At 40.6% G+C, this 27416-nt stretch overlaps 1 protein-coding gene across 2 annotated transcripts in view; it reads left to right on the top strand.

Moving 5' to 3' along the window:
- Positions 1-27416, top strand: part of usp32 (ubiquitin specific peptidase 32) — a 49172-nt gene that overhangs the window by 14719 nt on the left and 7037 nt on the right. The window contains exons 3-29 of one of the 2 annotated variants that reach the window (XM_036561389.1): positions 35-140; positions 1143-1261; positions 2592-2751; positions 8719-8850; positions 9148-9255; positions 9597-9712; positions 10144-10206; positions 10336-10419; positions 10505-10566; positions 11086-11188; positions 11300-11480; positions 14885-15063; positions 16152-16292; positions 18040-18157; positions 19328-19482; positions 21113-21194; positions 21358-21432; positions 21813-21951; positions 22667-22772; positions 22879-23052; positions 23401-23575; positions 23672-23823; positions 24846-24957; positions 25048-25295; positions 25464-25648; positions 26398-26484; positions 26666-26786. In XM_036561389.1, coding sequence (XP_036417282.1) covers positions 35-140; positions 1143-1261; positions 2592-2751; positions 8719-8850; positions 9148-9255; positions 9597-9712; positions 10144-10206; positions 10336-10419; positions 10505-10566; positions 11086-11188; positions 11300-11480; positions 14885-15063; positions 16152-16292; positions 18040-18157; positions 19328-19482; positions 21113-21194; positions 21358-21432; positions 21813-21951; positions 22667-22772; positions 22879-23052; positions 23401-23575; positions 23672-23823; positions 24846-24957; positions 25048-25295; positions 25464-25648; positions 26398-26484; positions 26666-26786 — 3483 coding nt within the window. Of the gene's footprint in view, positions 1-34; positions 141-1142; positions 1262-2591; positions 2752-8718; positions 8851-9147; positions 9256-9596; positions 9713-10143; positions 10207-10335; positions 10420-10504; positions 10567-11085; positions 11189-11299; positions 11481-14884; positions 15064-16151; positions 16293-18039; positions 18200-19327; positions 19483-21112; positions 21195-21357; positions 21433-21812; positions 21952-22666; positions 22773-22878; positions 23053-23400; positions 23576-23671; positions 23824-24845; positions 24958-25047; positions 25296-25463; positions 25649-26397; positions 26485-26665; positions 26787-27416 lie in introns of both variants that reach the window. The other variant, XM_036561383.1, reaches the window with a different exon arrangement.

The raw sequence follows: 27416 nt of genomic DNA, 5'->3' as shown, positions 1-27416 counted from the left end.
CCCTTTTAACTTGCAATATTTCTGTTCCCTCTAGGTGATCTACAACTCATTTGGAGGCACACCAAAAGGGCTACACTTCAACAACCTCATAGTGGGCCTGGTTCTATTGACAAGAGGACGAGATGAGGAAAAAGCCAAATGTAAATCTTCAAAACCACTACTTCCCTTTCATTATATCCCTAGTAGCTTAAATATATCTTTTTTAGCAAAGCTACCCACTTTAGTTTAAATAGAGCATGCTGTTGTTCTGATAAGCCGGAAGCTTATCTGTATTTTGCTTATTTTGCATAGCGCACTGTACTGCAACTGCACTCAGTTCCCAGTGGGTGCGCCGCAATGCCCTTTAAAAATAGCTGCCTAGCAGCCAGCCCTAGCCTGGTCTCAGCATATTCACACATCTACTGTAAATTTCCTTACTTTTGAAAATAAGCCTGAAAGAGCTGTTCTGCTTCATAGAGAGAGACAGATATCTGCAGCTCTTGGCAGCGTATGTAGTCAGGTAGTTTTGAGGAGGCTCTTGGATGCCTTTTTGCGAGCTCGCAGTTTGACGTTCCCTGTGGATGTAAGGCCCTGCAGCAGTGCCACACTTTGACAACTGTGATTGATGTGGAGGTGCATGAAGCTGAGGGTGTCAGGCATACTGCCTGCTGGACTCTGATAAGCAGTGTGTGTGTGAGTGTCTGACAGAGTGTTTTAGTGCATTTTCAGGACAAAATTGTCCCAGCTATGTTGGAGAACCAGAGGCTTTTTTATATATATATATATATATATATAGGGGGTGGGTGGTTATGAAAAAAATGACATTTTCTTGAAACATACGTATCACAATATTTATTGTTTCTGAGGTTTGATAAGTTGAAACACAGAAAAAAGAATGAATTGAAAAAATAATGTTAAAAACGGTAAATGCAATGACTTTTGTTCTGCGTTCTGCATTGCTCTAAATCCAGTTAAACAAGATTAATTATGACTGTATTCCATATAATTTTCAACCATTTCTATCAGGCAATTCATCACGAAATGTTCACACAATGTAAAGAGCAGCTGCCATGTTTCTGATGTTATGTGTGGTGATGTGTATGTGTTTGTGAGAGAAAGAGAAAGTGAGAGCATGGATTGACCGCTGGGTTTTCTGTCCACAGACATCTTTAGTCTGTTCGCCAACGACTCGGGCAGCTATGTGGTGCGAGAGGAGGTGGAGAACATGCTTCGCTTGGTGGACGGGGAAGTGCCGCCCTCGCTGAAGAAGTGCTTCTTGGAGGTCAGTGGCGGGCGCATGTCAAGCTAGATTACCATCTCTGCCTGACGCACTAACCAGCCTCTCTGATTTACCTCCCACCGGCAGGGCCTTAACTCTCCCCTGCCAGTCAATACCGCCTACACAGGCTCAGACCACAGAGGCTCCTAGACAGAAATCATGCTTTCTCAATCAACACCAGGCAGGAAATCAGGCAGAGGTTTTGATGGAAAGCAGAAGGTGTAAAGAACACTGTCCTAAAATGTCAACAGCTTGAACTGTATCCGCTCCAGCATAAACCAAAACATGTTTTGAGACAACAAAACAAAATTAGACCATTTCATTTTCATTCTGCATTCTTTAAGAGAAAGTTACTTGCATGAAGAGAGTTGATTTAGCAGGAGTATTTAGCCCAGTTTGGTGTTAGCTTGGTGATAACTGGATTAGACAGAGCTTGCTGAATTTTAAATCCGGTCTCTGCCTGTCGCGTTAACACCGACTCTTGTTGGATGTCTAACTGTGTATATATAGTATAACTGTAGAGCTGTCTGGCCTGTTTAGCACTGTCAAGAGCCTTTGAGAAGTGACACCGCTTCTTTAATGCCGAGCTTAGAAGGTGATAGTGCAAATGTTTGCCCGTTTTATCATTTGTTGCCAACGAGGTCACTTAATGCTCTGACAGGCACTCTCTCTCTCTCCTGTATTTCTCTCTCTCTCCTGTATTTCTCTCCTGTATTTCTCTCTCTCTCTCTCTCTCTCTCTCTCAGTCTCTCTCTCTCTCTCTCTCTCTCTCAGTCTCTCTCTCTCTCTCACGCTCTCTCTCTTCTGTATTTCTCTCTCGCTCTCTTCTGTATTTCCTTCTGACATCTCCCTCACTCTTTTCTTTAGGGATTCCACCCAGAGCAGCAGTGTTATTGATATCTTTAACAGCAGGGTTTTGTCACTTTTTTCCTGTCAGTTCAGGAGACCAAAGTGTTGTATGTCTTTAATCCACATCCAGGATTTCACTTGACAGTAGAAAGGTTAACACAGTTTGCTGTAAATTGTTTTTATATCCATTTAAAATGATTAATAGCCTGATAATCTTAAAATAACCTCTCTACTTTTTGGCCAAAGACAAGTCTTAACCATAAATAAATCATTAAATTGTAACAGTAAAATTTAAATGTCGTACCTTGATGCATCAGAACATGTCTTAAAATGTTGCTCTTTACAGTACTGTGCAAAAGTCTGTCTGTTTATTTATTTATTTATTGAATTTCCAGTCAAAAATGCCATTAATTAAAGTTCATTTTATACAAATGTATATGGTTTGCGCATACACAATCACTGTCTTTTTGTGTTTCTCTGGCAGGGTGAGAAGGTAAATTATGAAAAGTTTAAGAGTTGGCTCCTGCAGAACAAAGAAGCTTTCACGTTCTCCCGCTGGCTGCTCTCGGGTGGCGTGTGCGTCACCCTGACCGACGACAGTGACACGCCCACCTTCTACCAGACGCTGGCTGGAGTCACACATTGTAAGTGGCACTGCCCAGTTCTACCCAGGCATAGAGGAGCACAGGACCACTGAAATAACTAGTGTCTTATTAACTTAAAGCTCATACTGACACACACAGATCTGTGAGGATTATAAGAAGATGGCAGTGCTTTCCATGTGCTTGCATGTGTTTTCAGAGCTGTGTTGACAAAGTGGCTGGGTTGTTGATGTTATTTGGGGACAAGCTGCAGGCTTTCCTGGGCTTAGTTTGACCGAGTTTTATCAATGAGACTTTTTGTTTCTGAAGCCGATGATGTGTAAGCTGTCTTGCACCCCCCCTTCCCCATCGGTACAAAGCCTGTGTTGCAGCTGTCTGTGTGAGGAGCCGACCGTTCAGCCTGTAGCCTTCTCCCCCGACACACGGCAGGCATGAGCGAAGGCCCTCTCCTTTGCCGGGAGAGAGGCGTCTGAGTGTGATAATAGCAAGTGACAGCCTCCACTTCCCACTCGGCGAACAGGCACACGCGCGCACGCACACATACACAGCCCTGTTGTAAGGAGGGGGACATCGCTCCACAACTCTGCAGCTGTCACTACCACCCAGCTATTACCCACTGCCTGACACACTGCAGGAAATGACTGCATTCGTTCACTGTCTCGTTATCCCTTGGACAGCCTCCCTCCGGCATAGCCAAACTGAGCAACATTAGTGATGATGCATTTAGGGGTCAAATATGCTTTACCCATGCAGTCACTCAGTGCTTTTGCCATCATGAAATAGTAATGTCTGAAGCCTGTAAGATATTCAGTGAATATTAGCTGAACTATCCTTTGACCTCCATTTGCAGACTTCTGTAATTTAGCCTACAGATTTTTGATGCTCAGAGCCACTTTTTTAACAAATGCAAATGAAAAGCACTGTAAGTTGGTTCACTTAGCCACCAGCCTGAAATTGCAGCATATTAATGAGATGCACAGACTTGGCAGTGTGGATTTGTGATTTAAAACAGTATAGATTGTTTATGCTGAGAGAAAATCATTATTTGGTGATTGACTGTTGCATAGAGCTAGATAATCCATAGAGTATTCATTAAGGCTTGATTGGATTCTCATAGCTGTAGAGATGCCACAATTTTTTATTGTTGAAATTCACTGGAGATGTCTCATTAGATCAGCACTATTTAAAATATCTTGTTCACTTTAAAGCACAGTAAAATACAGTTGTTTTTTTTTCCCATATTTAATCTCAAATGCTTGAGTAATGAGGAGGCCTCTTCTGTGTAAGAATGTCATTGCATTTGCAAGTGAGAATAGTGAACAGGCTAAAAGATGGTTAACAGGCAAAACCACTCCATCATTAATATCACAGACTTGAATTATAGTACTTATGATTCAGTGTAAAGCTGCAAAATAAAAGACTAAAGAATGTTACAAGAATGGCTTACACGCTTCAAATGTCCGTGTTTCAGTCAGATCTACCTTAAATAGGCTCAAATCCAGGCTAAATCTCAAACGACTCAGTACTCCCTAAATAATGTGCTGTGGAAGTTTTGAAATTTGAGCTTCTACAGCCAAGTAGTGCACTATTTGTCAGATATGGATGCAGCTGAATCCCAAATGGCTGTTTGTTAGCTAAACTATGCACTGTTGTAGTGCAGGAGCCAGTATTTAACACTGAGTAAAGACCAACGGAGGAATGAGTGGTGAAGGTTTAAAGGATAGGTGTATTGAATGTTCTTTATGACTCTGCACATTGTGCTTGGTTGCAATTACGATACTGTGTTTGTTTTGTGCAACTTGTTATTACACTATTTGTTATTGCTTATTTGTTTCAGTTTTGTTAATAAACATATTCATATTCAATTAATTCATTTCTTAATTTTGTGAACCAAACGTTTAAAAAAAAGTGTGCAGGCTCGTGCACCGGCAGTCAGTTTCTGAGAGGCAGAGAGAGAAACAGAGGTGGGGTTGTTAAGATACTGCCTGTATTATTTGTCTGTGCTACACAATGTTAGCTTTACCGCACAGATTCTTTTTAATTTACTTCACATGAATGGAATCATCGGTAATCACAATTTTGTTTGTTTTTAACTAGAAAATATCGTGCTGTTTATTTTTAGACATTACCCAGGCCTGGAGTTCCTTCCCACAAAGATGCCACACCTACATATTCTGTCTTCAGTCTTTCTCCATTGTCTTTTTTTTGTTGTGGTGCCAAATGTAAGATGTAACACAAAAGCAGTTGGCTTATGCAAATGACCAGGTAAATTTAGATTGGGTTTGTTTTGTCAATCAAGGACAGAGCTGGAAAGTTCTTATGCTGTGTTCCTGTCCAAAACCAATCAGAGAGGGAACTTGAGAGCCACGCAGTAATCTGCTGCCTGCTCCAGATTATCCTCTTAACGAAGCAAGGCGTGTGTATGTGTGGTTGATGTGAAGTGGTTGTGATCTGTACCTGTGTGTCTCCATGCACCTTCCAGAATGTGCCTCCTTGCACATGTCCCAGGCCCTGTTGAACCGGGCAATGGCTGGCTATCTAGCATTATGTAGAAATTCAGAGAAAAGCACTGGTTCAGGTGTAACACCCCGATGGCAAGTTTGTGTTTTTTCCTGACGTGACGCAGAACTGTGTGGAGTTTACTATGGTCCACACCACCTCCAGCAGCCCAAGCCGTGATATGTACGGTGGAATATGGTATGGTTCCTCTGTTGCCACTCTGACAGAGTTGCACCTCTAGGTGGGTACTGCGTTTCTGCATTTCTGATTAGAATGTCTCTCAGGAGTAGCTTTTTTTGGTTGTTGTTGCTTTTGTTTAACAAACCATTCTTAGACCTACAGCTATTGGCATTGAATGCTTTCTAGCTTTTGGATGGCTATTATCAGTTAATTATTTAACTTAATGTTTTTAATTTAATGTGTTTTTCTAGAACGTCTTTTTAATAGCTTTGCCGTCTGCTGTTTAGTGTGATTGAGACATTAACACAAAGTTGAAGGTTCTGTTTTCAAAAGCTGAAGCAAACTGCTCAGTGCAGACCCTGTTATTTGTGCTCAGTCAGGGGCTATCTGCTCAGTTTGACACGTTTATTGAAAACAAGGTGAGGTATGGAAATGTAGCAGAACTAATTTGCAAAAACAGGCTTCAACAGCATGATGGGCCAACAATTTTGGGCCGAAGGATGAAATTATGCCTCAGCTCCCGTTTGGTACATAAGCCGTTATTAGTTGACATTACTGGTGCATGAAATGAAATGGACTGCTCATGGGCAGATGAGGGGCTGCAGAATGGAGGATGAAAGATGGTCCTGTGCTGATCCATACCATGCGTAATGGGTTTTATAGATTAACAGTCACTCCTCAATGCAGCAGCCATGCATAATGCTCAACCAGGTGCTTATTTCCCCCAGATACGCTTTACTGCTGAAGTAATCATTGTGCTTTCCGAGCACTCAATAACAATGACTGCTGCTAACTGCATTTACTAATTTACTCGACATTTATATTTAATCACAAACTCTGATAGAATGCGCGTTATTGGGAGCTCTGTTGTTAAATGTTGTTTTGGTGTTCACCAAGTGGGACAGTGTATCATGTGGAATTCTATGGACCTCTTGAAGATACTTTATGCAAATGGGAATTCGCCTGCTCCACTATCCTATGTACTCTTTAATTATTAATCTGCCTCATTTTACTTCTCATGCCTTAAAAATAACATTCTGAATCATTGATTGTATCTGTGCTTTAGTTGGTCTGTTATATTGCCAGCTGTCCAATATCTGCACTAGCCCTGAATTGCCATTTCGCTACATCCCTAAAGATTTGTGTTTCACAGGTAGTGTTTGGTGATGTGATCTATACCAGTATACTACTACTGGTGCCATACAACAATATTGATCTTTAGTTTTAGCAGTGCTAGGTATAGGTTAGCAGATAGATAATGAGCATTATATCCATGGATCTGGTTCCATAAAATAGCACCAGCCCTGTCAACATGTAAGTAGAAATACACTGAGGAATGTTCCTGTAATTTTTAATCTAGCTGAAACACTCTTCATCATGAGCAGAATTAAACTGCTGTAGACTGAATAGATGGATGTATGTGAGTGAGCTGGTTTTCATGACATAACAAAAGCAGTGAATTCAAAATGGGCTGTTTCCATATATAGGACGTATGGACTGGGGAGTGAATAAGACATTTTGAAAATGTACCAGTGTTTACGTTTTATGTCAAACTTTTTTATTTATAAAAAAAAAGGAGGAAGAAATTGGCTTTCCATGAGATGGGCCCTTTAAGACAAAAAAGAGACAAACAGTTACATCAAAACAAGTGATATCTTGTTTTGTAAAACATAAGTTTAGCATAGAGTACCAGTATTCAGGAAGCATGGGGTTATTAATTCAAGCTTAATACCATGAAGTATTTGGAAAATATTGTGATATTTTATCAATACCACTTAGCACTATGCACAAGTATACTTGATGACATGTGTATAAAGCGAGTGAGTTTCTAACTACAGGACTACCCAGAGCAACATTCACTTCTGATTTGGCTGACTAAGCCATCTGTAGGCCTCAGGGAGCAGTGCTGTTTATTTTCTATTCTGGCTGTATGCTGTTAATTAATGGTGTATGTTTTGCAAATAGCAGTGGAGGAGAGGTTTGAAAGGAGCATGATGTTTGGCAGAGAAATGTGATTTGTGTGGTTCTGTTTTGACACCTCTGCCTTACGTATGACTCTGTGGTTTGAACGGGGCCCTTGGCATGGATGGCCCAATCCTGTTAGCCTAAGCTAGAGATTATGCTGATGAAGGGGGGAGTCATTCTAGGGCCACTTATACCGCCCCAGTGCTTTGTATAGTGCTGTCTCTGTCATTGTGGTTGAGTCATGCTTTCACTTAGTAGTGAAGGCTGAGCTCTTATGTAATGTTCCTTCAGATTTGCATGAAACAAGCTCACATTAGCTGTGCGTCAAGTGACAGCTTATATTTGATTAATACTGTGCTTCTGGACATTTATTCATTTTTAATTAGCCACTAGGCTATTATGCGACCTTCGATAAAGTTGTTGGATGTTGTTGTGACTATATGGGAAGCGACACTTTCTAATTAAAATGGTGTATCTCTGACTGGGGCGCGACAAGTACTAACTAATCTCTTCTTTAAGCAAATAGAAAGAATTACAATAGCACTAATCATTGATGTGCAAAGTGCAAAATAACAATATTGAAGTACTAATAGCAATTCGCATCATAACTGCAAACTTTTTTTTGGTGCACTTTAAGTATGGTAACTTTTCAGGAGAAGGAAAAACCATTCTTAATTTATAACAGAATTTAACATTAAAAATATTTATTTATTTATTTATTTTACTTTGGCCCATTTCTGTTGGTACATTCATAATGATTTTTTTCACACAATGTAAAGGGTGGCTGGTGTTCATTAATAAGGTAAAAATAAATAAATAAATAAATAACAAAAATTGAGATTAGATGCTTTGTCCTGATAGCATCAGTATTTTTTTATATGTATAAGCCAACAGAAAGCAATACAATATATATTTAATTCCCTAAAATTGGTCTTTATGGAGTTTTATCGCAAGAGTTGTCTTTTTTACACAAACTCTGAAATTGAAAATAGTCATCACGTTTGATGTGTTATTATGGGTCAGAAGTTAAAGAGAGTAGTTTTTGAGCTGTTCATGAATGTATGCTTTATAATTGTCTCTGCAGTATAGTAGCTAAATTGCTCACTCCAAGTGGTTCAAGCCCTGGCTAAGGCAAGCACACCACTAATATTAGACACAGCTACTTACGCTACGTTCCTGCTAATCTAATTATTGTTCTGCAGTTTGATCTGTCGTCATCACAATCCTTAATGATCGCAATAAAGATAAAAAAATGTGGTTAATCTTGCAGACTTATTAGCCACCACATGATTTAGAATGACCTAAATCAAATCAAAATGCTTCCACAAAGGACTGTGTGTGATTTCCCCGTCTTTTCTCTTGCAGTAGAAGAATCGGATATTATTGACTTGGAGAAGCGCTACTGGCTTCTAAAGGCCCAGTCAAGGACCGGCCGCTTTGATTTGGAAACCTTTGTCCCTCTGGTCTCACCCCCTATTCATGCATCACTAAGTGAAGGTAATGCAATATTTATGAGTCTGGGTTTTAAGGGGACCCCACCGAGCTGTTATCCAGACACACATGCACTCATGCGCACGTTAGACTTCTAATGCACACTCAGACACACCTGCTACTTCTGTTCAGTACAGCACTCACAATATTGAGAAATTTCATGGTTCGGTAAAGGAGATATTACCTCAGTAGATGGAATTTGCTTTTGAAATCTATTGGGTCATCTGTAGATGTAAAACATCCTGAAAAATCCAGTTATTTTCTGAGTCAATCTGAACACTGACATTTTCTCCCATTTCACAGGCTTGTTTCATGCCTTTGATGAGAATCGGGACAATCACATTGACTTTAAGGAGATATCCTGTGGGCTCTCAGCATGCTGTCGAGGCCCTGTGGCTGAAAGACAGAAATGTAAGCTATTCCATTTCTTTCTTACATGATGGGAAAAAAATCAATCCACCAAACCTTTTTTTTAATACTAAAATGTGCCTTATTAACACCCATTTCTTTTGTGTGGGTTGGAAAGTGTGAATTCTGCCTGTGTTCTGCTTTTTTATTTTTTATTTTTTTTTCTAGGAACCATTTATCTATAGCAATGCAGCATGCTTTGTAATTAGTTTTGATTGATGTGAGCATTCTTTGATTTTTGCTATCTTTTATATTTTAATTGAGAGTTGATTCAGCAAGACTTGAGATGTTTATCATTTTGGTACATAATTGCTGCTAAAGCTCTACCTCCTTGTTCTTTGCAGTTTGTTTCAAAGTATTTGATGTAGATCGGGATGGAGTTCTGTCTCGACACGAGGTGCATGAGATGGTGGTGGCCCTGCTGGAAGTGTGGAAGGACAACCGCACCGACACCCTGCCCGTAAGCTCTAAACACATAACCAGCTTTAGGAATACAGAAACTGCAGAAAGCACATGATTGGGGTAGTACTGCGGTCAGCCTTTTGTTGCTAAAACAAATCTGTTTTGGCAAGATCGGGTGTTGGCTACAGGTGCCTTGGCATCTTCACTGTGCCATTTTATCATTTCTAGCTAGAGAATGGCATAGAAGCCTCTGTACTGAAAGGCATCTCTAAATCCTTGTGTGTGCTGTCTGCCTCATTGGTTGTAGTAAATTAAGGATGGCCGTGTTTGGGCTTGGTTCCCAAATAAGATATACTGTTCTTAATTAGCTCTGTGACTCAGAGTTTAATAAATCCTTTTGGTTTAGCTTCATGTGCCTTAGGAGTGTGATACAGAGCTATGGTTCTTAGTTGTTTGTTTAGTTTCTATCTCTTTCTTTTACTCTTTTAGGAATTGCATTCCAATGTTTCTGACATCGTAGAAGATATCCTGAAGATGCATGACACTACAAAAGTAACTCAAAATTTTTTGTTGAATTGATTTTGAGATATATGCAAAAACCTTTTGGACCTGTGTTAGCATATCCTTCATCCTTTTTCTTTTTTTTTAAACGTTAATATCTCTCTCTGTCCCACCACACAGCAGGGGCACCTAACACTAGAGGACTATCAGATATGGAGTGTGAAGAGTGCCCTTGCCAACGAGTTCCTCAACCTGCTTTTTCAGGTAATGTAAATGTGCCTATAGTTTAAAGATTTCACTTTCAGTCAAATGTTCTTCCTAGTTTCAAGCCTGTCATCTCTCTGATAAGGTGTGCCACATAGTCCTGGGTTTACAGCCTGCTGCTCCCGAGGAGGAGGGCCAGATCATCAGGTGAGTCCGGGCCAGTGTGCAAACAAAATGTACTAGCAAAATCCTCTTTTATCTTCACTAGTTTCTAACCTTTCTGCTGACCGCAATAATATACGCTGGAATTGGTTTTTGAATTGCATTGCCCATCTCATCCTCTCATGGTTATAATTATGTCTATTAAAATTTAATGATCGTGATCATTATGTATCTGTCTCTAGACACCCACGATATTTGCTTAGCTTTCCATGGCACTCTTTAGTTTAAAATTGTACTTATGTAGAGGTCATCAAATTACAGTGTGTTATGATGATGACATTTAAGAAGCTGCAGATTCATAGTTATTAGCTTTTGCCTAGTTAATTTCTGGTGTTCTCTTTAATTTGTGGTGGCTGTTGTTGTTTTTCACCTCATTGTGTGAAATATGTGTATATTTGTAATAAACTGAGAAAATGAATGCTCTCTCAGTGCAGTGTTGGGTTGGTTATGCATAGCTTGGCAAAATGTCTGTTGGGCTTTGGTTACATCTGTATGTCTGAGTAGGGGATGGCTGGAGAGAGAGAGCAGGCATGGACTGCAGCCAGGCCAGAACTGGTTCCTCATCTCCATGCAGTGGTGGCAGCTGTGGAAAGACTATGTAAAATATGTAAGTGGCATAGCTAAATCGACAAGTGCTGCAGTGGTGCTTCATAATGGTTATAATCCTTATAGACAATCAGGATATATTGTGTTGGTTGACCTTCTTCTGTCTTCAAAGAACAATAAATCCATCGTGGTGGAACAGCCTGGTATGCATGGCAATGGCAGGAGGAGTCCCCAGTCCACCACAGCTGCTGACCCAGCCATGGCCAAATCTGGAGCGGTGGCTCGCTCACTCAGCTCACCAGGAGACAAATCTCCAGACAGAACCTGGGAGGCCTCAGAGAACACCACTACCAGTGAGTAAAGTTTTTAGTATTTGTTTGAGACCCAGCAAGACTCCATTATTCATTCAGTTGAATTTTCGGAACAAGCTAACGTTACCGTTGTAATTATCATTAAAACTCACAATGTTACATCATGGCAATGTTAGTCACTAACGGTAGTCACTAGAATATTCTTAGCCGTCTGTTTATTAGAAGTATTTCACAGCTGCTTCAAAAACTATTTAACATTCGGCTGCTCATCCACAGCAGTAAATAGATACATTAGCTAGCTAACGACGAACAACTGGTTAATTAGCTTAAAATACAACTCCCTTTGTAAACATAGTTCTCATATGAAAAAATGTCATCCACTTATCCTGGAAACCTGTTCACAAACAGTACGTTGAGTGAGCTAGCATGTTGAAAGACGCTTGCAGCCTGAAGAGCTGTAAGGTTAATCTACATATGTATTATTATATTACTTATTTTAGCTATTGTTTTATTAGTGCAGTACCCCAGAGCATTTCCAAACATTTTACTGTTACTAGCTCTTTGCATTCATAGATCACGTTTAACTAGATTAGTATTAGTCAATTTATATATATGTATATATTTTGTTGATTTTTAGTTTTCTGCATCAATCCAACACACCAGCTGTCCTTTACATTTTATTGTTTTTTGAAAAATTTATGTCCATTTTGAATTTGATGCCAAAAAGTTGGGATGGGAACATGTTTACCACTGTGTTTCATCACCTCTTCTTTTAACAACACTCTGGAAGCGTTTGGGAACTGAGGAGACTAACTGCTGTAGCTTTGAAAGTGAAATGTTTTCCCATTCTTGTTTGATATAGGATTTCAGCTGTTCAACAGTTCAGGGGCTCATTTGTCGTATTTTTCATTTCATAATGCACCAAATGTTTTCAGTGGGTGACAGATCTAAACTGCAGGCAGGTACGGAGCTGTGCTGTTGTAATACATGCAGAATGTGGTTTGGCATTGTCTTGCTGAAATAATCAAGGCCTTCCCTGAAAAAGATGTCGTCTGGATGGCAGCACATGTTGCCAAAACCTGCGTATGTTCATTCAGCATTAATGGTGCCTTCACAGATATGCCAGTCACCCATGCCATGTGCAAAAGTGCACTCCTATACCATCATGAATACTGGCTTTTGAACTGTGCACTGATAACAAGATGAGTGGTCTTCAGCCCAGAGGACACAGTGTCCATGATTGCCAAAAAGAATTTAAAATGTTGATTTGTCGGACCATAGGACACTTTTCCACTTGCCCTCAGTCCATTTTAAATAAGCTCGGGACCAGAGAAGGTGGCAGTGTTTCTGTATCCTGTTTATATATGGTTTCTTCTTTGCATTTTGAAGTTTAAACTTGCAATTAAGGACACAGCGATGAGCTGTTTTCACAGGCAATGGTTTTTCAGAAGTGTTTCTGAGCCCATGCAGTGATTTCCTCTACAGAATCATGTCTGTTTTTAATGCAGAGTACCCAAAGATCACAGCCAGCAAATGCTGTTTTTTGGCCTTGTCCGTTGCATACAGAGATTTCTCCGGATTCTCTGAATCTTTTAATGATATTATGTACCGTAGATGATGAAAAGCAAAAGTTCTTTGATATTTTACGTTGAGAAACGTTATTCTTGAATTGTTGCAGTTTGATTTGATTGTGCAGTCTTTCACAGAATGGTGAACCTCTCATCATCTTTACTTCTGTAAGTCTCAGCCTCTCTGGGATGCTTTTTTATACCCAATTATGTTACTGACCTGTTGCCCACCACCAGGTGTTTTTTTAGCATTAAACGCAATTTTACCAGCCTTTTGTTACCCCCGTCCCATACTTCTATAACCTTCTTAGAACGGGACCAGAGAAGGCGGCAGTGTTTCTGTATCCTGTTTATATATGGTTTCTTCTTTGCATTTTGAAGTTTAAACTTGCAATTAAGGACACAGCGATGAGCTGTTTTCACAGGCAGGTTTCACATCTTAGGTTATAGAAGTATGTAATAAAAGTTTGGTCCTGCTCGCAGGTCCTGGCCATTTAAGACGTTAACGAATTTTGACCGGCATTAATTTTCTCCCTACCTTATTCTCTTTTCCTAGTTTTAAAGTTTTCCTAGTTTTAAAGTTTTCCTAGTTTAAGTTGTAAGGCCCAATCACATTTCTTCTTTTTACCCCTACCCCTTGTTTTCGAGTGTCACCCTAACCCCTTGGAAAAGAGTTACAAGGGGTAGTGGTTGAAATCTTGACCTACAAAATGGGACAAACTCTCAAATAAAAAAAAATAAATAGAAATAAAAAAAAGCATTGCCTCATTAATAGCCTACTAGCAGTGCTCTGTAGGTGACCCGGACCATCTTCAGTGATAGCAGAGAAGGAAAAGCAACCTCACTGCTGGGGTTTAGTTACATTTACTGCATCAAATGCTTTCAAGGAGGGGGGATAAGACAATTATTTATTATCTCCCCCCGCTAATTCATTGGTGATACGAAGCTGAAGTCCGTTATTCACCAGCTTCTTGTTCGAATTTTCCCGTTCCACCTTCAATGGCGCAGCAGTTACATTCTGGCGCTTCAGGCCTCAGAACTGCTGGACTATTTAAGGTGGAACAGGAAAGTTAGCTAGCTAGCTACCGAGACATTAGCATGCTATTAGTGATTTTTTTTATTTTTTATTTTTTTTTTATGCTTGTTATGAAGAAAACGACCATAATACATTGAAACTACATTAAACTAAGATAATACAATGGTAATCGTAGTTATTTAATGGAGAAAATACTTACATTTGTGGGTTTCTTTGGTCTCTCGCGCAGCCATCTTGCCAGTTTTTCTTTTTTTTTCTCACTCTGTTTGGAGTGTGACTCTGAAAAATCTTCGTTTGGAGGGCCATGTAGCCCTACCACTTCGCCCTACCCCTCCATCTCAACAAAAATTGGGACACCCTAACCCTAGACGTGAACGTGCAAAACAGAGGGCTAAGTGGTAGGGGCAAGGGGTGAAATGGGATTGGGCCTAAATCTGGCACTTGTTGGCAGTGTTGTTGGCCAGCCTGAGAACAATACATCGTGTAAAGCTTATCCAGCCTTTTTCAAAAGCGTTGATTTGAATACTTTTGATAAGGTGAGGTTTAAACTTTGAGTTGGATAGTTGATAATTAAAGCTTGCTTTTTGGCTTATCATTGATCTTATAATGCCTGTCATTATCACTTGGTTACTTAATGTTTTCGCTTAGACTGCAGTAGCAGCCACTTATCAGTAGTGGGGAGTTTTATTTGGTCTACTGTTTGTGGTGGTTGGGCTCGAGTCTGTGAGCCGGTTCGGGCAGAATTTTAGGCCTGATTAAAGCTCTAACAATAAGTATGTATTTTTGCTCTGATCCTGTAAGCTGCTCAATCTCTTACCTGCTGTGTGATGTCACTTTCTTAGGTCACATGCCACATGTGAGCTCCTCTGCCACAGACATCTGCTTCGCTCGGCAGCACAATGTTTTGGACAACAACAACCAGTGTTTCTCTTCCGCCAATGGCCACCTGCCCAACCACCTGGCTGCACAGAGGCCAGGCGCCATTGACAACCAGCCCTTAGTCACCACTGATCCCATGAAGGTAGGGGTGGATGTGAGTTCATTTGTCAGTTGTATCTGCAGATCAGGACAGACAAGGGTTTTGCAATCTTCAGCCTCCAAAACACCATTCTTCTGTTCAACATTTATTTCATTTCACTTATTTTATTTATTTCACAGGGACAGTGTTCATTAACTAACAGAAAAAATACTATAAATGAGACAGAGTTAGCCCTATAGGCTAATTTTCATCTATTTTCCCTAGCCAGTTCTTAAAATGGCAACCTAAAATTATAATAAAATGATTTCTCAAAGCTAATAAAATTTCAGCCATCAGCCAATTTTATTTTTTAAAGAAATCAAAATCTGAATCAGCTATTAAAATTCATGATCGAAGCATCTCTAATTACGTGTTTTCTATTAGCATTATTTTAGATTTAGAGCTTTTTGTTTATTTAAGGTCTGCAGCTGGAAGCGTTGTTTTTTGTTTTGTTGTTTTTTTTTATTATTATTTTCCCCTTCTTGCTGCTCCACTTTTGGGACATCAGACAACACTTTGGGAATTGAAGCAGCAGTTGCTCCCAAAGTGTTTATAACAGGTGCTTTGTGAGATTCACAATTCCATTACTCCCCAGTTTCAGTGGAACATTGCAGGGAAGCTGACACCTTGATATTGTTTGTTTTTATGCCATCTGATTATATAGACTGGAAAACATTATTGTTTTTTAAAGTCACAAGCTGAGAACAGTCAGGCTGCAGTAAATCAGTATGAATTGATTTTTAGGAAAATGGATTTGGATGTGAGGTTCATGCCGTTGTTGCTTGTAACCAGTGTTTCTTTTCTGCTCTGTAATAACACCTTGTCATGGTTACTGAATCTCTCTTGTTGTTAGATTATATACCACTATTTAACAGCCCAGTCACAACAAATAAACCTTTTAAAATGTGTCAGCCTTCGCCTTAGTCTTTCTGCATAGGAATGATTCAGCAGACAGTAGCCTGCCTGTGGTTTTTGAAAAAGGTGATGCTTCAGCGTAAGTGGCTGTGTATCAGGAGAAGTTGTATATGCATTGTGCGTTTTACACAAGAGAAGTAGACAGAACTGAATGTCTGCCGTCTTTTTTTCTGCAGGCACCCACGTTAACAATGGAGGGTGGGCGACTGAAGAGGTCTTTGCACTTGATGGCTGGCCGAGACTTTGAGACAGTACCAGAGCCGGTATGGCGGGCGCTTTACCACTGGTATGGAGCAAATCTCAGCCTGCCAAGACCGGTATGTTTGCTTGTCTTTACCACAAAGACCAGACAAGGCATTTCATCTCAAGGTGTTACTTGTTTATCATCACTGCTTTTACCAAGAGTCTCTTGTTAAACATGCCTGTGTCAAGCAGCAGCTATAAACATTTATTTGTAATATTGGACAAAGCAGAGGTGTAGTCTGCATCAGGGGTTCTCAACCTTATACATCCCAAGGCCCACCTGTTCATACACACAAAGCATAGCGGCCCACGGGAAAACTAAAATCAGCTTTTTAAAATGCAGATTTCTGTTTCTTTTCTTAAGTGATAACACTGAAAACCTGAGTGTTTGGGTCTGTTTTTAACAGCTGCAGCTGGTGCTGCAGAAACAACATGAAAGCGTCTGTAAAGAGTCTGACATTAAAACAGGCAGAACGCATTTCCATCAGCAGTGAACTGAAGCAGGGTTTGTTTGGAAGTGGACCAACCTGTGTTTTTTGCCAGTCCTTGATTTAGATGTTTATTTAGCTGAATACGGGTGACATATTCACACATGAAAATGAAGCAAACTAAAGAAAAGGTTTGATAGGTCCTTACCAAACAAGGTAGGCGAAAGCATCTGGAGAAACTTCTCTGGCATGCGCCTGTGCCCAGTACAGACTGCTGCCTCCCCCTGAGCACAGGCCCGCGGACCACTTGAGGGTTCTTCACGACCCACTGGTGGTCCATGGCCCACAGGCTGAGAAACCCTGGTCTACATGATACACAGGTATATATCGCTATATCTCACAAGAAAACTGCTAGGATTTGCATGTAGTGATATGTAAGAGATTCGTATATTTGGCCGTTACTACTGGATGTGAAATTCTGACACAGGAAGGAAAACTAACAACACTAAAAAGTCAGTGCTGCACAGTCATGGAAATAAAACTCTCTCTTAATTATAGTCAAGTTTGTTAATGAACTGAAAACGAACCTTAAGGTGCTCTTCAGGTGTGAGACACATGGGCATTATAATGAATAACTGCTAGGAATGCTTACAAAATAAAAAAAGAAAGAAAGAGAAGAGTTTTGCTGTTACAAGGCTGATAGCCTGGGGCAGAATAGGTCAGTGCCTTTTAGTATCTTGTTCTCTGTAATATCAAAACCACTATTTCTCACTGTATCTCAACAGTGAGAAAATCCCTAGGAAAGACTTGTACGTATGCTTTCATGGTCCCTTTGCAGATCTTCATTTAACATGAATGTTAGCAACACATTAAGCTATTTTAACTAGCCTTCTAGGTTGTAGCTCAATTTTCCCCAGACTGAATATTAATAGAAAAATCATACTAAATGAAAAATGTCTATGATTACATTTGAAGTGATTTTTCACCACAAATGTCATGTTAGTGAGTTATACATATTTATTAATCTTGCATAATTAAATTGTAATGTGTTATCTAGGCTATTCCTACAGAGTGATACAGCTTATGAATTCTTCCAAAAATGTTAACGTGCATTAGCTTTGCACGAACATCCTACCAGAATCCTATAGGAGTACTTACAGAAACTAGTATTATTGTATAGGTGTGGATTTTTATTTTTTATTTTTTGCCTTTTTTTTGACCAGGTTTTGACATTTATTGTTCTAACTGAAGGCTTAGTTCTAATAGTCACGGTTCGCCACCTACTGCCTACTAAAACCGAATGGTCTACACCACTGAAATTTCTTGTTCTACCATTCACTCAAGCTGATGTGTAGCTCATGTTCTACACTTTTCTCTGTTCATGCGCCTGCAGGTAATCAAGTCTGTTGTCACAGACCAGACAGAGCTGGAGCTTTTCCCTCGCTACCTGCTTTTCCTGCGGCAGCAACCAGCAACGCGCACCCCCCAGTCCAACATTTGGGTTAACATGGGTATGACCAGCCTGCGAATGTTCCCTCCACACTTTCCCCGAGGTAATGTAAGCCTGCAGCAAGAGAGAGGCTCTCACCACCGTCCTGGGCAACCTAATCTCCTAAAACGCACTCTGCGGGGATTCGGCACAGCAAACACTGCACGTTCCTGACTCGCAAAACTAAAAATTCAAAATCCTGATTGATCCTAGCACCCATCTCTGCCTGCGCTGTGCATGCCTGCCGGTGAACTCTGCTTGTTTGTGTAAGGTCATATTAGGCTTGAGGGCTCATTTGGTTATGGAGCTTGTTATCAGGTTTCCTGAAAAGCAGTAAGTAAAGAAAGGATGCAAAGCACAGCACTAACTTGATTGCACAGTGCTGAGGCAGTGTGTTGGTGAGCATTAGAGATCCACTAATCTGATTTTGGCTATCCGATGCCTGACTGCTGTGGGATTGGTTAGATGTTTTAACTCTGTCACAGTGCTGTTTCTATCAGTTGGCAAGCTGTGCGTTATGGTTAGAAATGGGTGCTCTCCAGTTGATTGCCTCTAATGATCTTGCTTAGGGGTTCAAAGGCTTTTAATTTATGAAATCATTAATCAGCATTCCTGTCTTGATTTTTACTTTGTTTGTTTGGCTGGTTTTGTTTTTCATGCCTTTTTTTACATTTCTCCTGATCACCAGACTAATGGTTGGTTGGTACTTTTAAAATCACCTTTGCCCTTTCTTGCTGCTACCTTACAACTAATCCTCACTGTTGTGTAAATTTGTTTTTTAAATGTTTTCTGTAGTAGATATGGGTTCCTTATGACAGAATGTTTCTGTTCAGTTCCATTGATTTATCTTTGTATTTTAACTTTGTATCTTTGAATGTTTAAAAATGGAGAAAGTGAGAAGTTGCTTTTGGCAGTTAGGTGGTGAGTCTCTGAGTCGCTGATTTGCCACCCTACCAGCTGGAGAATAAAGAGCAGGCTCCATTTTCTCACTTCCTTTGCACAATTATATTCATGATATCTTGACATCCCTTTGAGGCCACTTCTGTGAAATGACATGTAGTCCTGAATTCTGTATGAATGGTATGGGAGTACAGTGATGTCTCAACTCTTCCTGGAATGCTTATGTTTTATTGAATTGCTGTGTTATCTAGAGAGTGCTGAGGGCAATTCCGTTTTCCGTTTCCCCCCACAGGCAATGTGCCATCTCCTAATGCTCCTTTGAAGCGCGTGCTGGCCTACACAGGTTGCTTTAGCCGCATGAGCACCATTAAGGACATCCATGAGTATCTGTCTCAGAGGTTACGCATCAAAGAGGAGGACATGCGTCTCTGGCTCTACAACAGTGAGGTTAGGCCCTCTGCAGCACCAGTCATATGGAGTGGGGAGTTAACAGTACCTGAAACAGTCACATTGTTTATACTATATCAAACTCTCTTATTTCAAAAAAGTGATAAATTCAGTTTTCTATGAGATGAGCCCTGTAATTGACTGACTGTCGGTGTGTAAAGAGGCTTATGTGTCATTTTAAGCATCATGTTCAACATATACACTCGGTGAGTGCTTTATTAGGAACAGCTCCTTGTATATACACTCATACTATATTCTATACATCCATTTTATCAGCTCCACTTACTGTATAGGAGCACTGTGTAGTTCTACAATTACAGACTGTAGTCTGTTTTTCCTGCATACTTTGTTAGCCTCCATTCACCCTGTTCTTCAATGGTCCGGACCCCCACAGAGCAGGTATTATTTGAGTGGTGGATCATTCTCAGCACTGCAGTGACACCTGACATGCTGGTGGCGTGTTAGGGTGCTTTCACACCCTAACACGCCAAACCAATCAAGCAGTTGTGAAAGGTTCCTCGGGCCATGGTGCGGATCAAAGGACCAAAATTTGGTCGGACCGAAAGAGGTGGTCTCGGTCCCGATCAAACTGAACCATGGTTGGGTTCATTTGCAGTGTGAAAACACTTTTTTGGATGGTTCAGACTTTCGGACCAATTACGGAAACTTGAGGCAGGCTGTCATCAGCCATTAAACAATAGATGAAGAAAAAGAACAAAGAGAGGAGTAAAAATGAGCTGCAGTATCACACAGAGAGAGGAAGAGGTGAAATATGTCATTGTAATTTGTTCCAACAAAAAAAGTAAAAACTTGAAAAAGCACATAAGATTGCAGAAACTTATTTGTAAAAGGAACATTTTTTTTTCCATTCAAACTGAAAAGGCTACCAGTCGAATTAACAACACTCTGATGTCAGACATATAATGTAAAAAAAAAAACATGAACCTTGGTTCGGACTTTGGTCTGGACTTTGATGTGTGAAAGTGCCCTTAATGTCTGCTGTGCTGGTACGAGTGGATCAGACACAGCAGTGCTGCTGGAGTTTTTAAATGCTGTTTCCACGCACTGTCCACTATTAGACACTCCTACCTTGTCAGTCCACCTTGTAGATGTCAGAGACGATAGCTCATCTGTTGCTGCACAGTTTGTGTTGGTCATCCTCTAGTCCTTCATCAGTGGTCACAGGATGCTACCCACAAGACGCTGCCCACAGGATGCTGTTGGCTGGATGTTTTTGGTTGGTGGTCCAGCAGTGACACTGAGGTGTTTAAAAACTCCAGCAGCACTGCTGTGTCTGATCCACTCGCATCAGCACAACCCACACTAACACACCACCACCACATCACTGTCACTGTAGTGCTGAGAATGATCCACCGCTCAAATAATACCTGCTCTGTGGTGGTTCTGTGGGGCTCCTGACCACTGAAGAACAGGGCTAACAAAGTATGCAGAGAAACAGATGGACTACAGTCAGTAATTGTAGAAGTACAAAGTGCACGTATGTGGTAAGTGGAGCTGATAAAATGAACAGCGAGTGTAGATACAAGACCAGTGTACCTAATAAAGTGCTCAGTGAGTGAAGCACAGCTATTAAAACTGTGCTTTCTTCAAAAAAATCTCCTCTTTTCAGAATGACCTCACTCTTCTCGATGATGAAGATCACACGTTAGAAAGTTTGAAAATTCAAGACGAGCAGCATTTGGTGATTGAGGGTATGTCTCTGACTTTGAGTATATCTGAGGGTATATCTCTTTCCTGGTTAGTTTCATCTGCTTTCACATATGCTCAGCAGTACAGATGAAATAGCAAAGTATGCATAAAAGAAAAAGATTAGGAGGAAGAAAATAAAATTCTTATCCTTTCTCTTCTTGACAGTTCGAAATAAAGATATGAGCTGGCCCGAGGAAATGTCGTTCATCGCAAACAGCAGCAAAATCGACAGACACAAAGGTAATATACAGAGGTCAAGGAAGAATATTGATTTTCATCTGAGCTTGGTGTTATGCATTCTGCACTAACATAGGTTCATAATAATTGCCATATCAAGGTAGATCATTAACTTGAACCCATATAAGCAGCACATTGCTTTGTACAGCAAAACAGTGTGTAACTGATAAGAGGTTAAATATCTGCTGAACGATGAATGTTAATCTTTTGTCGCTGAAACAACCAGATATACCAGTTAGTTATTGAGGTACAAAGAAGCATAACTTGACTGACCCATCCTGTTTCCTCTCAGTGTCTGTGTTGTTTGTGGGGTGTTTTCTTTATTTTTCAATTATAAATTGACAGAATTTTGAAAGTAAAATGGTGTACACTGCCTCCTGCAGTCCCTACAGAGAAAGGTGCTACAGGCCTGAGTAACCTGGGAAATACGTGCTTTATGAACTCCAGTATTCAGTGTGTGAGCAACACTAAGCCCCTCACAGACTACTTCCTCTCAGGAAGACACCTCTATGAGCTCAACAGGTGAGAGAATTAAGCTAATACAGAACTATGCTTAGCACTGAATTTGTTGATGAAGCTGTAATTCAAAGCAGATGTTCTCAGCCACTGGGCCGCAGATCAGGCTGTGGACTGTTTGATACTAGGCTGCAACAATGCGGCAGTGAGCAGTCGGCGTTAGTAGCCCCCTAATAGTTTTATTATCTTTATGTAATTAATATTATTATATATAATAATGTGAGTGCATGCAGGTTGCTGTTGGCTGCTTTTAGCTAAAGGCTAACATAAGTGAAGAAGTCAAAAGTGAATAAACTGACAGCATTAACAAAATTTGTATTTTCACTTATGTTAGCCTTTAGGTAAATATTAAAGGCAATATTGAAGTTAGTCTTTAGCTAAATATTAAAGGCAGTTCAGGAGAGAATCAGCAGAAGAGCCACATTTCAAACCACTTAATATATACCATTTTAAGACATCTGTCTGCTGGTTTATCTTCCCACAGCCTACAGTGCATCCCTAAAATGCAAACAGTACAAAGTGGTGCATTCAAACCCTGTATGTTAATTGTTGCAAAAGTGCACTCAAACTTTGATTGTTTGCCACAATAGATTCATGTTAAAAAAACAGTGGGGGTTAGTATGACATGATGATTGGCTGGTGGGCCAGCATATGCTAAGCATGCATTGTTAGATTATATCCCTTCTGTGAATGAATGACATTCAGTCACTTACCTCGACAGAACTAATCCCATTGGAATGCGAGGTCATATGGCCAAATGCTATGGAGATTTGGTACAGGAGCTCTGGAGTGGAACACAAAAGAACGTGGCACCTCTGAAGCTCAGGGTGGGCATCTTTGTACCTAGTTATTTATTATTAGTTTAGAAATCCTTCATTTTTGACACTTTTCACAGTGCACATACTAAGCTTCATTTTTTTGTTCTTGATTTAGTGGACGATAGCAAAGTACGCACCAAGATTCAATGGCTTCCAGCAACAGGACTCTCAGGAACTGTTGGCGTTCTTGTTGGATGGGCTCCATGAGGATCTGAATCGGGTCCACGAAAAGCCTTATGTGGAGCTGAAAGACAGCGATGGGCGGCCAGACGCTGAAGTGGCCACGGAGGTCAGTGTCAGGCCATTAGCTTTTTCCGTGGGATGTTATCTCCCAGCGCTCAGACGCGACTCATACCCTCAGAGGTCCTGACTGCATGACTGAAGCTGCTCAGTGAAAATCACTCCTTTAGCTAAGCACTCCTTAAGGGGTTGATGAGCCTTAATGTGCTCATATTGATGCTGCACTAATGAAAAGACAGCAAGAGGCCTGTAGGCAGTGCGTAAAAGTGCTGTACCCTGTGGACATTAAAGTGGAATTAACTGGATCAGCAGAGTCTGATGAATCTGGTGTGTGTGTGTGTGTGTGTGTGTGTGTGTGTGTGTGTGTGTGTGTGTGTGTGTGTGTGTATGTGTTTAGGCCTGGGAGAACCATTTGAGAAGAAACCGTTCCATTGTGGTGGACCTGTTCCATGGCCAGCTCAAGTCCCAAGTCAAGTGCAAGACGTGCGGCCACATCAGTGCCCGTTTTGACCCCTTTAATTTCCTGTCTTTACCTCTTCCCATGGACAGCTCAATGCACTTAGAGATCACAGGTGAGGAGAAGCAGAGCAAAAATGCAACTCAGACACATCGCTCCTGAAACCTGTCTGTCTGCATGAATCTCACCCACGCGCCTATGTGTTTTGCAGTCATTAAACTGGACGGCTCCACTCCAGTACGCTACGGCCTTCGTTTGAACATGGATGAGAAGTACACGGGCCTGAAGAAGCAGCTCAGTGAATTGTGCAGCCTGAAGCCAGAGCAGATCCTCCTGGCTGAGGTCCACTCATCCAACATTAAGGTGAGCTGAACATGCACTACAATTCAAATTTTTAGATTCGCTTATCACACTAATGTGAAATCAATAATACACTGAACACTAATAAAGGTACTTTGGGAGCAAGAAGTTAATAAATGTCTGCCTTGACATGAACACAATTTTGGAGAAATGTCCAGACCTCAACATCACTGAATGTGTTTGTGAGTACTTCATGTGTGACGAGTAGAAAATGTAACCAACTTTTAAGACTGAACTTTGGAGGTGTGGAAACGCATCCCTGCAGATTTCTTTGAAAAGCTGAATGAGGTCTCCCAAAAAGAATAGAAGCTGCAAAGAGTGGACGCTCTAAACAGCAGTGACACTGAGGTGTTTAAAAAGTCCAGCAGCACTCAGACCAGCGCAACACACACTAACACCACCACCACCACCACGTCAGTGTTACTGCAGTGCTGAGAAAGATCCACCACCAAAATAGTACCTGCTCTGTGAGGGTCCATGGGGGTCCTCACCACTGAAGAACAGGGTAAAAGGGGGCTAACAAAGTATGCAGAGAAACAGATGGACTACAGTCTGTAATTGTAGAACTACAAAGTGCACCTATATAGTAAGTAGAACTGATAAAATGGACAATGAGTGCAGAAACAAGAAGGTGGACATAATGTTATGCCTGATCAGTGTATAGTTACTTGTTGAGGCTGCTATGTAATTTTCTGTTAAATATGTTTTCTGCTTTTTTTACTGTCTCTGAAAAAAATAATAACTTCTACCCAATGGCCATTTTGACTGGAAATAAAATGAAAGGTGGTCTCTGACTTTTGCACAGTAAAAATTTGCTTTAGATTATTGATAACATTGATTCGGATTTAATAATAATGATAATAATAATAATAACTTTATGTATAGATTACTTCATAGCTGGGGCAGCTCCAGTTGCTTTACAGACAGCTGATGAAGTTTAACTGTAATGATTCCAGTGGTTGTTTACTTTTGAAAAGAAGTCACAGTCATGGCAGACATCTAAGTGAATATGTCTGTGTCTATAGAACTTTCCTCAAGACAACCAGAAGGTGCGTCTGTCTGTGAATGGCTTCCTGTGTGCTTTTGAGATTCCTGTGCCTGGTTCTCCCACTTCAGTCTCCTCTCCTGCACCTACAGGTGAGGAATACCCCTGACTTGGCATTCTGTTCCTCTTAATCCATGCATGCCCTTTTGTATTTCATTCTGTTCTAAATGTGTTCTGTGTAGACACTACACTAATGGCCAACGGCACTGCTGGGAACGGTCATGCCGAGAAACCTGGCCTGATTCCAAATGGCACGGCTGGTACACCCGTGCGCAGTGGCTCTGAGAAAAACTTGGCCAACGGTATGCCCAGCACAGTGGTGCCTTCTGCGTCAGACAGGAGCCTCACCAACGGCATCCCCAACGGCCACATCACACCAGTTCAGGACAGCCCCTTCATTGGCTACATCATAGCCATGCACAGAAAAATGGTACCGTTTGATTACATTTAGCCTGAGTTCATTTTTTAATTATTTTTCTGTCTCTGTCTGTTCACTGAACCACCACCACTGTAAAGAACCCTTTTGTTTTTATTCTTTATTTAATTTTTTGAAATCATAGGTTTGCCTGTAGCTAATGCTGATGCTCTGTCTTCTCAGATGCGGACGGAGCTGTACTTCCTCTCGTCTCAGAAGAACAGGCCCAGTCTATTTGGCATGCCGCTCATTGTGCCTTGCACAGTGCACACCAGTAAAAAAGACTTGTATGATGCAGTGTGGATCCAAGTGTCCCGTCTGGCCAGCCCTCTACCCCCTCAGGAGGCCAGCAACCATGCACAAGACTGGTCTGTACTCATATACATACATTTACATTATATGCAGCATTATCACAGTTGTACTCACATATGCATTATCACAGTTGTCAAATAAACAGTTGTTCAACCAATGTTATTGGTTAAAAAATATTAATTTAATTGAATTTCATTTCCAAAAACAACAGTTCCTATTTGAATAGATGAATTTATCATTCAAGTTTAGGAATGTTTTTGAACTATACGCATGAGGATGCTACAGGCAAATGGTTCTACTAGAAAAAATAAAGCAGACAGCTAAAAATAGTGGTGTTCTGAACCACTTTTCATAAGGACAGTAGCACAACCACATGACTACACCAAACATGACTACGATGTTCCAAACATGGAAAGCAAACATCTACAAGCTATAAGACAAGCAGTGTTATCCATGTTGTCTTATAAAAACTGCATGCTTGGCAGTGTGAGGAAATCACTCATAGGTGTACAAAATGGAAAAAAATGTGCATCTCTAGTGCACTCGTATATTATGCGCCAGCATTAAGGGAAAGCATGTGAAATGCAAATGATACCTGGTACGTATTGAAGAGGTACCTCCAGGAATATGGATTAGAGGTCCAGATACTATCACAAATACTTCAGGGCAGTGAATTTTGTATGTAAAATGTATTTGATTTTTAAAGTGTTGTCTGAAGCTTTTATTTTAAGTGTATCTCTATGTATTGTTGTTTTTTCTTGTGAATGTTTTTTCATATAATGACATGCATGCTACTGTCGTGTAGTGATGACAGCATGGGTTACCAGTACCCTTTCACCCTGCGGGTAGTGCAGAAAGATGGCCACTCCTGTGCCTGGTGCCCGTGGTACAGGTAAGTCATTCATCATTGTGTGTGTGTGTGTGTGTGTGTGTGTGTGTGTGTGTGTGTGTGCATGCGTGCGTGTGTGTGTGTATGTATGTATGTGTGTGTGTGTGTGTTGGCTGTTTGTGTGTGCGTTTGAAGCTCCCATGTGGTCGACAGTGACTGATGAGAGCTGTCATGTCTTTGCCAGGTTCTGCAGAGGCTGCACAGTGGAGTGTAACGAGGACAGGGCAGCTCTAGGGAATGCCTACATTGCTGTGGACTGGGACCCCACTGCCCTGCACCTCCGCTACCAGACCTCCCAGGAAAGGGTAAGAGCCTTATTATAAATGTAGTAGTATAATAGTAAGCAATCTATGCTGAAATCACTGGCCAAAGAGTTCTTAATTAATTTCACAGATGAAAACAGTATCCAGACTGATAAAAAGAGAGATAAAAAATTGCATTAGGTATTAGGTTAGTAAATTTTAGGGGTGGCAGTATGACGATGTTTTAGCATTATGATGATAAGTTATGTCACAATATGCTTTTCTGACAAAATACATGTACAGTAGTAAAGAAATATCTGCAGAAATATCACTGTAGTTTAATTTCTGGTCGTATTTTTTACATGTGGCACTACTAGAGCTTTATCTGTTCTATCTTACCAAACTTTAGAAGTATAGATTTTTCTTTGAAAATAGGACGGTTTTTCCTCTTTAAATTTTTAAAGCAGCGAAGAATAGACGAATAAGGCCATCCACAATACATACCGTTATAGTCAAAATGTCTTGAAGTATCGTGATAACGCAAACCCGATTCCAAAAATGTTGGAATGTGAAATGCAGATTAAAAACAGAAAACAGTGATTTCTAAATATACTTTGACCTGGAATACATTCCTTTAAAATCCTTTATGAGCAAGAATAGTCTAGGCTTTCCACTTTGTCTATGCATCAGCAA

This window comes from Colossoma macropomum, unplaced genomic scaffold (genome assembly GCF_904425465.1).
Source record: "Colossoma macropomum unplaced genomic scaffold, Colossoma_macropomum, whole genome shotgun sequence".
NCBI lineage: Eukaryota > Metazoa > Chordata > Actinopteri > Characiformes > Serrasalmidae > Colossoma > Colossoma macropomum.
Note: the sequence above shows the minus strand (reverse complement) of the source record. Positions and strands in the feature narration are given on the sequence as shown.